Source organism: Bidens hawaiensis, unplaced genomic scaffold, assembly GCF_021521415.1.
Source record: "Bidens hawaiensis isolate Kalapana, Puna unplaced genomic scaffold, B.hawaiensis_p1.1 tig00030876_1, whole genome shotgun sequence".
Lineage (NCBI taxonomy): Eukaryota > Viridiplantae > Streptophyta > Magnoliopsida > Asterales > Asteraceae > Bidens > Bidens hawaiensis.
The window spans coordinates 129,469-141,779 of NW_027495178.1; the positions used below are offsets into that span (position 1 = coordinate 129,469).

Here is a 12,311-nt window from a genome sequence, read left to right on the forward strand (position 1 = left end):
ATTAAACCCGAATTCCCTAATATTGTTAAGTCTGGTCGTTAAACCCATCAGTGTACCCTTCACGTGATGGGTAGTTTTGTTCATTTTTTCCCCATACACCCCAGCCTCTCACGTGAGGGGGCTTGCGAATTAAAGCTGAAGTTTATTTTATTTAGGGAGAGAAACGACAAAACTGGTCGTCACGTGAGGGGCACACAAATGGATTAACGACCAAAATTAACGAGGTTAATAAATTCGGGTTTGATTGCAAGTGAAATGAAACTACAAGTATGAAAATTGCAAACTTGAAACTATTTGACTATAACCACAGATTTGGACAAACCACAAGGACGAAAACCACAGTTCACTAAAATAAGTATTATAATAAATAAATAGTGAAAAGACATGTCTACCTCTGACCTAACGATTAAATTTAACTGAGTTAGTGATGTGGATGTAATTGGCAAGAAACGGAAACGTGTATAAAGCTCGTTTAATTATCTCGACCAAGCTCGAGGTAAAACAAGTTTTTAAAACCCCTCCAAACACCCACCTTCCTTCTTAATTGCAAAATAAACCCCTCCCTCCATAACCATTTGCTTCCTCTTACTCTTACTCTTACTCTTACTCACTCCAATGGAATTGGAATTGGAAGAAACAGTAATCGGAATCCTCAAGTCCGCCGATTTAAACACCGATACCGAACTCTCCGTCCGAAACCAGGCCCGAGAAACTACTCAGCGTCCAACTCTCCGATCTCAACAGCAAGCGGCAAGTTAGACGAATCGTTGAGTCGTTTCTGCTGTCTACTTCTCCGACCGATGAAGTCCGAGAAGAACAACACACGGCGGACGAAGTGCAGACGGATAATTTGTCCGTTGATGACCGGAACGGTGAAGATGCCGGTGGACGTATTATATGCAGGGTGAGTTGTTTTAAACAATTTAACCTAATGTTATTTAATAATTAGGTTAAAATAATTAGATGAAGTATTTAATAAGTTTTGATTGATTGTGTGTGTGATATATGGAACTTGATAATGTTTGTTATAGATTTCTAGTATGCCTAGGGTTGTTTAAGTCATATTTACTCGGATGAATAGAATAATAATAATAATACTAATTATTATTATTATTATTATTATTATTATTATTATTATTATTATTATTATTATAATAATAATAATAGTATTATGCTGTTAAAATGATTGATTTTTGACTTGAAGATTGGCATCTAGGGGTGCAAATGAGCCGAGCCGAGTGTTTAACTTACACAGAGCTCGAGCTTGGTTCGTTTTGAGCTCTATATTCAAAGCTTGGCTCGTGAGTAGATTCTCAAGCTTGAGCTTGGATCGGGCTCGGCTCGTTTACTATTTATCAATTATTTTTATATTTTTTTTCTATTATAATTTTATGTATAAAAATATTTATTTTAAGTTATTTTTAATTATTTTTTCATAACATTATATATATATTAATTAATAATTATTAAATATATATTTTTAAAAATTATATAAATGACAGGCTCGTTTAGGCTCGCAAGCTGGCTCGAGCTTGATAAGTGAAGCTCGGGCTCGATTATTAAACGAGCGTTCTTTTAGGCTCGAGCTCGATTAAACTCGGCTCGATCGAGCTTTTTACGAGTCGATCTCGAGTTTCTCGGCTCGTTTTCACCCCTAGTTTAATATTGTGTATAATTTGATATAAATATGTTAGATATCATATGCCAAAGCTTAGCTTGAAAGAATTAAAATCGAGAACAGCGGTTATTGTAGTTAAAAAAAATAAGAACTTGATGATAAATGTGAACCGATTGATATGGATAACAAAGATTTAACGAAAATGAATGCGTTATGATAATAGCATCTGATAGATAAATGAACTACAAAGACAAATACAATTCCAAACGTGTAATTTGATCGATCAAATCTGACAGTTAACGGCCAAATACTTAGAAGTTTAACTACCCTAATAAATATAGCTAATCCTAAGTTCTAATCGTGATAATGACATAATGTTAGCATATATACACTGATGAAATAAATGATACATATAGAAGTTTAGTTTAAAACTTTAAATTCAATCTAACTCCCGTTTGATAGTAAACAGATAACTGCTAGTTGTCCCGGTTAAGTATATGTCACGATGAAATTATTATGCGGTTAGCTAGGATCAGTGTTGTAAGTTATAACTCGCTAGTCGCTAGTCGGGCGGTGGGGTGGCAACTAGCGATTAATCGGGATTTAGCTCTTCAGTTTCCTACTTTTTTGGAGTTCCCTTTTGAACCTACCCCATTTGATATAAACATGTTAAGTGTCATATATGAAAGCTAAATTCCCTTTTGATAAAACTTACTGTAAACATAACTGCTAGTCGTCACGGTTAAATATATGATATGATGAACTGTTACGCGTTTAGCTAGTATTATTAAATTAACAAAAATGATTTGATGTTCAGATTTCAGAATTTATTTTATGTTTTTTCAAGGCTTGTGAAAATATGAATCTTGATACTAGTAATCTGAATTGGTAAATTTAGTAACCCTATTCATTCGTTATTATATGCTCTGATATATTACTGTTAGAAATTTGTCTTATTTTTTAATTCATGTTCTTCTTGGTTTGCATAGTTAGCAGGTCAGATGAGAGTTTCAATTGAGAAGTGCAAAGGGACAAAATCGGTGGCAATAAGGGAGTACTATAAGAAACAAGGTAAGCGGAGATATGATGGTATCTCTTTTATGTTGATGATATGTTTATCTTAATCATTCTTCTTTATAATGTTTAGTCTTGATCTTATTTCTGGTTTTTGGTTTTCTTTTTTCAGGAATTACGTTGAACCCTAATGAATGGTCAGCATTTTGCTTAAGCTTTTCTGATATAGACGAAGCCATTACAAAGATGGAATCAAGGACGAGGTACAACTTACTTTTTATGATAAATTTTTTGGCAGAGCTTGTTAATTTACAGTTTATCACGATACATCCACGTATTAATAACTGGCTAATTATGATTTGGTTTATTTTATCATTTCCTAAAGAAGTTGTAATGAAATACTAACAGTGAGATTTTGTGTTAGCTATTTAACACAAATTCAATATACTTAGCAAACATATTTATGATCTTACTTTATATTTGTTTGAGAATTCGGTTCATATAGCAATATAAATATTTGTATTCCTGTATAAATAATGATACGCCTTTAGGGGTTTCTGGTACTATTTCATGATTGTATTTTAGCCTACGAATATGCATGTATATTATCTAATAACAACATTCACAAATTTGATTTAACTCAGAGATAAAGACAACAGAAAGATGCAAACTGAAGCAGGACCTTCTTCAAATCCACCTAACAGGCTGGCTTATGAAGCTGACACGTGTCATCCCCTCATTCCCATCGCAACCACACGTTTCACGGATAAAAATTACTACTGCTGGAGACGCCAGATGGAATTCTTTTTAAACCAGTTAAATTTATTTTATGTCATCGTTACACCATGCCCAAAATTCCCCGTTCCATTAGAATCATCTTTTGAAGAAATCAACCGTTCAAAATCCCGTGAACAAAAGTGGATCAATGACGATTACATCTGTCGCCACACTATCTTGAACTCACTATCTGACCATCTCTTTGACCAATACTCAGTCAAATCTACAAATGCTAAACAATTATGGGACGACCTTAACAAGACGTATAATGATGATTATGGAACAAAAACATCTCATGTCAACAACTACATCAGTTTTCAAATGGTTGACGGTGTTTCGGTTCTTGAACAAGTCCACTAGCTTCACAGGATTGCAGGTGTTATTAGTACGACCGGGATAAACATTGATGAAAAGTTTCATGTTGGTGTTATTATTTCAAAACTCCCGCCTTCTTGGAAACATGTTCAGACGAAATTGATGCAACAAGAGTATTTAACTCTTGATAATTTGATATACGCGTTGAAGGATGAAGAAGATTCAAGAAGTCAACACAAAAAAGAGAATGGGGTAGGAAAGAAAGACATGAAGGGGGTGTGCTTTGGATGTCGCCAAGAGGGTCACATGCGCCGAGACTGTCCTTTGACCCGGCCCGGTGACAGAGACCGAAGCAACCAATAATATGGTTCTGAGTTTCACCAAATCTATGTGTCTAATATAGTATCCTAACTGGTGAGTGTTTGTTTTCCCAAGGATTATTATTATTTGTTCTAGGATTCTTTCCAAGTTTTCATTTTTGTTGTCATGTGTTAGCTATTCATTGTTTATTGCAACATTGCATTATATGAACATAATTTGTTTTATAAAAACATCATATGTGACTACTTGAAGTTTGACTTTTGTTAAGACTGAATGGAAATTGCAGCATGATTGGAGTAAGCATTGTATGTTTTACTTAAAAGTATAAAAATGAAAGTACATCCTTAACAATAATTATTGAGTTTGAGATGGCTTGCTTTATAATCGCTGTTAAGGGGTTAAACTAGATGTGTTTGCAGGTTGAGCCTGAAACGAACCTGAAAAACGAGTGATATGAACACAGCTAAAACAAACTATGATACCACTGATCATAGAATTGATAGAAACATGTTCATACAATTTTCGATCGTCACATAACGAACACAGAAGTTTGATTTCAAACTCGTTACCAAACTATCAAAGACTAAACAGTGTAGGGCTAGCTGGGCATTTCATGTAAAGAACTTTGTACACTGTGTTACAATTGCATCGAACATATAACTTGCGGTAGCAGTACTAAATTAGGAATCAAGCGGATAAAAATCAAGAAGCAATTGATCTCAAAATCACTATGAATAACTATTTTGACTACCATACATTGAAAGTTTTAATAATTATGTTATAATGACCATGCAAATGCATTCAAATAAATAAGCAGCAGATATTAAAATCACTAAGAAATAAAAGGATTACACGCCTCAAATTCGGTTTTTGGTTACATCATTTAACACACAAAATGCGGAATAAAAAAAGAGACAACCAAGCATATGACAACGAAACCACAAACTTCATGAATCATTTATGCCCTTACAACATTCGTAATCAACTGCAAACTCACACTCGGCACACATAAATATCATCTTGTACTGAAGTTGCACACGACATATGTTGCATTGACCATCAGTTGCAATCCCTTGAGCAAATGACAGAGGATGTGGGTGACCACTAGTCTTAAGAATGCCTCCAATGCGTATACACGTTGCGTGTAAAGAAGGAATAGGTATGTGTTTCACAATTTAGTATTAAAGGAGCGCAAGCAGAATGCACTGACTGAACACACTCATCACAATGATAGAAACAATAATGAGGATTCAATTCGTTCTCACAAATTTCACGAAAGTATTCACTCTTGTGGTTTTCAACTGGGTGGTAACTCAACCGCATGGGATGCTTGTCATAAGCGTGCCTAATTGTCTCAGGTAATAACATAGCACACCTTGGATGTATATATACATCACAGATGTTGCAACCGAAACCTAGTTGTTGCGGTTTATAAGTATACCTCAAAGGATCTTGACTAATGTATGAAAGACACATAATGCACTTAAATCTTATAGGGGTCTCCTTAACTCTTGAAAGGAGATGACATGGGTGCGCTTTATGTGTGATTTTTTCCGGTATAAACGCACAAGTCACATCAACATAGTATTTACATTCAAGGCAAACATAAGCATACCCATTGCAATGCAAGCCACAAACATCGCAAATAAATACGTTGAAATTCGCATGTGGGATGTTTGGCATTAGAAAGAGGGTATGTTCTGCCTGGGTGGTTGTCGACTTTTGTTGGCAGTTGAGTACACCACTCATGAAGAGCAAAGTTGCAACTCCCATCTTCATTTTCCCCACACTTGTAAAACGGCATCTCCGTGATTGGTCTCAAACATGCATCACATAATAGTTGTATCCTTTTCATTGGGTTGTGACACATTATCATCGAATTGATTTTTGAGGAGGTTGACCCTCCTAGACTATCAATGTATTCTGTATCAACTAAAATTAGATCATGTTGATGATTGATACGATGAAGGCTTACCTCATCAGTTGTACGCCTAGTATCGTTGGAAAATAAATGCTTGGGTATGCTGTAAGTTTGATCAGAAAATGGTAGACGGAGAAGATGAGGATAGTCGGCATCTTGAAATTTTTTATGGTTGGTGTACCTTTGATCAGAACATGGTTATTGTTATAATATCTTAAATAAGGAACTAATTAAAGGAAACAAATTACATATATTAATATTTACTAGTTACCACTATACAAGATGGACATGCATGGCTCTTCTCTTGATGTTGCACAATTCACATGGGTATAATAAATACATTTCTCGCATTTATAAATCCAAAGCTTCTCTTGGGAAGAAAAAGTAGCATCTCATACTCTGAATTTTGGGTAGTATTTATCTCGTTGTTCCTCCATAGGGAAGGAATAAGAAATGGTGAGTGGATGGGTATGGCGGAAAATGCCATTTGTAGTCTGTTGAATTAACAAACTTTTTGGTAGCTTAATACAATCAGTGTGTACCGCAAAGTCCAAACACTTGGTACATTGAAAAAAGACACCTTTATGTTGAATCCCACAAGCGCTACACCTAGATAAAATGGGTATAGAGAGGAGAGACACTAATGGGTGCGGGTGGCTCGGGTGATAGATCCTCCTTATGTCTGCTTCCACTGCACATTGCAAATAAATGGTGAAAAAACATAAACGTGGACACATATAAAATACTTTAGCACCCTTGTGTCGTGTTTCACAATAATCGCATATCCTAGAGAAGCCAAGTTGACAGAGGGTAAGAGGATGTGGGTGTGATGTGTGTTCTAATGTTGTTAGGATCTCTGCACAGAATTTATGAAGATGGTAAACACATGATTCCTCATCTATAACACACTTATAGTAGTACCTATGGTACTCATTAATTTCTTCTCCGAACCGCTTACAAGTGCATAAAAACTCTTGTGTGATAAAATCTTTCTCCTCCTCCGCGTCCTCGTCCTCATCAGATTCTTCTAGCTTTTTCTGTAAATCTATGAGCTGCAATGGATGCTCGTGTTCAAATACCTTAATCATAGTTATTTATAATTATATGATAAGACTCTTATTACCCTTATAGTTAAGAATAAGATAGTTCTTATTGGAAATCCATGAAACATTTAACTATGTTTCTTAATTGGAATTTGGAGTGTTGTTAACTTATTATAGTTACCTGCAACTAGAGAAAAGAATATTGTGTGTGACATTCGTCAATTTCGGGTCACTTTTGTTATGTAACCCCGACCCGTTTGTAACCCGAACATTTCAAATATATAAAATATTGGATCTTGTCATTTAAAATATATAAAATATTGGTTTTTTTTATATTATGCATTGTTTGACCATTTAAACATACCCATTTTTATACAAACCATAAAAGAATCTTTATACCCAACCCTTCACTCCTTCCCTATATATACACACCCATCTTCTTCATTTTACTCTTGCTACATCTCCAAAAACTCTCTCAAAACTCCATAGATTCAAGGTTGTTATTTCTTATGTATTCTTGAAGTTTTGACTTCTCAAGTCAAACTAACTATAGTCTTTCATTCTAACTTGTTCATCTAACATTACTAACTCTTGAATATGGTGGTACAACATATATATAATACACACCCCTTGTTTCCTTTATTTGTTACTTCACCGACTCTGGTTAGTTAAGTTTCGAATGTCATAAGGCAAGGCTTCATGGAGGACTTCGTGTTCTTGATATATATTTACACACACATAACTTATTATACATATCACTTATGACTAACTTCTAACCCTTTAGTTTGTTCATCTTATTTACAAGTTCCATGGTGTGGGTTTTTATAAGACTAACCTCGGTTTAACCGAAACTAGTCCAAACCGGAAACCGAACTTTTGTTTACTAGTTTTGTTAAAATAGTTGTTTAAACATGTTTGTTGCTAGATTTGAGTTTCAAAAATCATTTTTACAAATTCTTTGATATTAAGCATATGGAATCCATCTATGAACTCGTTGGGAGATGGAAACCGAACTAAACCGAAACTTTTGCTTAAAAGACTTGTAGTTAACTTTTTTTTGTTGTAAAATTTAAGTTTTCTTCATTTATAAACCAATATACAAGTTCTATGATATTTAGGCATGTAGAAACCATATATGAACTATTTGTGAGATGGAGACCGAACCAAACCGAACTATACCGACTTTTACTCGCTTAAGACACACAAGTGTGTTTTTAGCTATCAAGACTTGTATATTTCTTTAAAAAATAGTTTACAAACTGATTTTAATTATTTTCTTAAGTACTTGGAATAGTTGGATCCAACTTGATCTCATAACATAGTTTGGACCGACAAAACCGAACACTCGCTTAACGTGCGTTGTTAGTTCTAAACAATAGATATACATACTTGGTTAAGTGTTAGTATGTTTTAATGAGTTATCTCATAACAATTAATATTTTGGAAAGTTGACTTTGGGTTTGACCATTTGTGAAGACCCGAACCGACAACCCGAACACTCGTTAAAAACCCGTTTTAGTATCTTTAGCCTAATGGAACTTGCATTTTAGCATTTTCCCCACCTTATTACTTAACATTGGTTAAGTAAATATTAAGGTTAGATACTTTAACCCGGTTTTGAGCAAACTTATTTTTTAAAAGGGTTATTATTATAAATTCTTAAATAGTTACATTTTAAACCTTGAACTTTAATTGATTAGTTTTTGCAACAATTATTTTATTTAAGGATCTTCAAGACAACCTTTCTAAATCCAAGACTTTCTTTTATTTAGGCTTCATACGTTAAATTCGTCGTTCCGGCAAATCTCCAAATAATCAATCTTTCAAATTTATTACTTGAACGTGAGTAACTTCATACCCCGTTTTCTATATTTTATTTTGGGGGTGACATTTCAACTTATCTAAACTAAATGTTTTATACTTGGGTCTTAAACCACAAACGTTGTTGTATACCTTACTTGAATAATTGCTCGATTTGGTGTTCTATGCTTATTTGACAATGTGTTTATCGCTTTTGGATGGTGGAACTATAAATCCTAGACCATTTGGCAACCCCTCATGGCAAGGTGTCGTTAACGTAATGCAATTAACGATAACTATAAAATCCTAAACTATTTGGCAACCCCTTATAGTTGGGTGTCGCTAACTTGTTAGCGATAACTATTTATCCAAGTTTATAGCTATTATTTATGGTTTTGTATACTAGTTTTGTGGCTTTTCATACTATATATCTATTGTTCAAACTTATGAATTGCTCACCAACCTTTGTGTTGATAAACTTTATTTTATGAAATGTTACAGGTTTGCATCTAGGTTGAATATGGAGTTCGGTGAAGAAAACGTCACAAATACCGTTAGGATATTAGCAAAAATGAACAATATTTGATTTGCTATATTTTGTTGTATTTGAGTTATGAATATTTGGTTATGTGACATTTTCGATGTTGTGAAATGAAATGAGTTTGTTAAATATTGTCTCTTTAAATAGTGTCATGCGCTTATGAGCAATCGTTGCACCCCGGCATGTTCCGCCGCCTTTTGTCGGGGTGTGACATTGTGAGATTAGACAAACACATAATTAAAGTTAAATTAAAGCTACTATTAAAATGAAGTATCAACTAAAGTTAAAGTATAAACTTATTAAAATACTCGGTGTTGTTTGTTTTTCTAAAAACTGTTTGCGCAGCTTCTTTTGTCAGCGCCGTGCAGACCACGTACATTGCTATTCGCAGGCTGTTTGTTTTCTCGAAGATGTTTCATTAAAAAACGTCTGCGCAAGCTCTTCTTGATGCAAACTTGGCTCATCCACTTCTGAAATCTTATAAGGTCTGCAGAATTTTAAAACACCACACCCTACCAGCACTCACTGTCCACCATCACCACCACTACCACCATTCACCACCACCACCGTCACCCACTGTCCGCCACCACCACCGTCACCCACTGTTCGCCACCACCACCGCCCACCGTCTGCCACCACCATTATCCACCGCCCACCACCCACCACCACCGTCCACCGCCACCACCATCGTCACCCACTGTTCGCCACCACCACCGCCCACCGTCCGCCACCACCATCATCCACGGCCCACCACCCACCACCACCGTACACCACCACCGTCCGCCGGCGCCACCGTCTACCACCATCGTTCACCACCACCGCCTTCTACCACCACCAACAACCACCACCTTCTTCCACCGCCACCATCCATCGTCACCACCCTCCACTACCACTATCACCATCTAGCACCACCACTAGGCCTGTTCACGAGCCCGAGCCAAGGCGAGCTCAAGCTCGGCTCGATATTCAATCGAGCTGGCTCGGCTCGAGCTCGAGCTCTTATTCGAGCTAAAAAATTGAGCTCAAGCTCGGCTCGGTTTTAAATCGAGCCGAATCGGCTCGGCTCGATTTGGCTCGAGTTTACCTGTAATAATAAAAATTATATGCAACCATCAAGCTAAACTAAATAAATATGACGTTGAGATCAACACCAACCAAATACAAACTAAATAAATACGTCTAATAACACTATCGAAACAAAATATGTTCAACAAGTCTAAACCAAACCAAATACAAAATTAAGCAGAGAAGTATTATCTATGAGCGACGACCGGCGGCGGAGGTGAATATGAGCGACTAGGGTTAGGGTGGAAAATGGAATGTATACTGATTATTGAGTGTGTTAACTATGAAGTCTCATCTCTCAGTTACTCAGTATATGGAATTATGAATATGAACTATGGAGTGAGAAAGGAAATTGGGCTGGATTAAAGGAAAGCCCATGTGTTAAAATAATTGGGCTCGATAATTATATGCATGCATGTATATATATATATAATAAATTAAAATAGTTCGAGCCTATCGAGCGAGCTCGAGTCGAGCCAGGGCTAGCTCAGGCTCGACTTGTTTAGAAATCGAGTCGAGCTAGGCTCGGCTCGTTTACAATCGAGCCGATTTCGAGCGAGCTTTCTCCGAGCTTTTTTCGAACGAATTTCGAGCGAGCTTCGAGTCGTGAGCTTTTTGAACAGCCCTAACTACCACCACCCACCACTACCAATATCACCATCCAGCACCACCCACCACTACCCCATTACCACAGTTCGTACACCACCACCAATTTATTTTAGCAATTTACAGACGTTGGCATTTATTTTAGCAATCTACATATGTGGTCTCTCCATATGACAATGGTCATGTATTTTTTTGCTAAAGAAATAATGTTATCAGATTTGACGAGAATGAACCTAAGATTATAGGATTGGACATTTAGGCTTTAAAATAGGATGAATTAGGCTTGGGCTTTGTTGATATATAATAATCTTGTTGAACATAATATTTCACACTAAAACAAGTTTCTTTGTATTTTCATCTTTGTTGTATATTTTTATATGTTGGCAAAAGAAAGAATAAATACAGAAGAGGAATTGTTCTCAACTTTCACAATTCACCTTCAATATTGTTTTAAGCACAACCTCTATCAAATAACATTGTTTATGCAAAGTACAAAACAAGTGATTTAAAAAAATGTTATTGTGGTTTTGTAAATAGTATTTCGTTGTTATTTGACAATTATTTAAATTTCGATGTTGAAGAACTTTTTTATTTAAATTTCAGCTTACTTAAAAATTTCTATTTGATTTTAGCAGTCTGCAGAAGTTAAAAAACAAACAGTATTCGTTTTGCAGACTGCAAAGGTTTGGTCCACCTCTTTTGCTACAGATGGCTGCAGATGTAATCCATATACTACAAATATTTTACCTCTGAAAAAACAAACACCTTATATAAAAGAATATGATAGTTCTTATTGGAAATCCATGAAACATTTAAGTATGTTTCTTAATTGGGCCTTGGAGTGTTATTAACTTATTATAGTTAAACTAGAGAAAAGAATGTTGTGAGATTAGACAAACATATAATTAAAGTTAAACTAAAGCTACTATTAAATTGAAGTATTAACTAAAGTTAAAGCATAAACTTATTAACAAAACTCGATCGGTGAAGCATATATTAAAGCTCATAGAAGCATAAATTAAGTTAAAGTCACTTTGAAATTTATCATAAGTTAACGTTATTGTTAATTTAAAGCATGAACCGAATTTATGAAATCGAGTAAAGAACAAAAGGTAGAAGCTGTGAAATCGAAGACAAAAATCCTAAAACGTTTTCTAATGTGTATCGAAGCCCAAGTTGACGACTATAAACACCCGAGAAATCAGCCATAGACATACACGATAATGTTAGAACATCTACCCTTTTTTTTTACCTACATTGCGTCATCTACCCTTTTTTACCTACATTGTG

At 35.4% G+C, this 12,311-nt stretch overlaps 1 protein-coding gene across 1 annotated transcript; it reads left to right on the forward strand.

Moving 5' to 3' along the window:
* The first annotated feature begins 629 nt into the window (after window positions 1-629).
* Window positions 630-4,336, forward strand: LOC143581342 (uncharacterized). Its single transcript, XM_077064163.1, has 4 exons — window positions 630-904; window positions 2,608-2,689; window positions 2,805-2,895; window positions 3,277-4,336. The coding sequence occupies exons 2-4, from the start codon at window positions 2,620-2,622 to the stop codon at window positions 3,767-3,769; spliced, it is 654 nt and encodes a 217-aa protein (XP_076920278.1). The 5' UTR covers window positions 630-904; window positions 2,608-2,619; the 3' UTR covers window positions 3,770-4,336.
* Window positions 4,337-12,311: the final 7,975 nt, after the last annotated feature.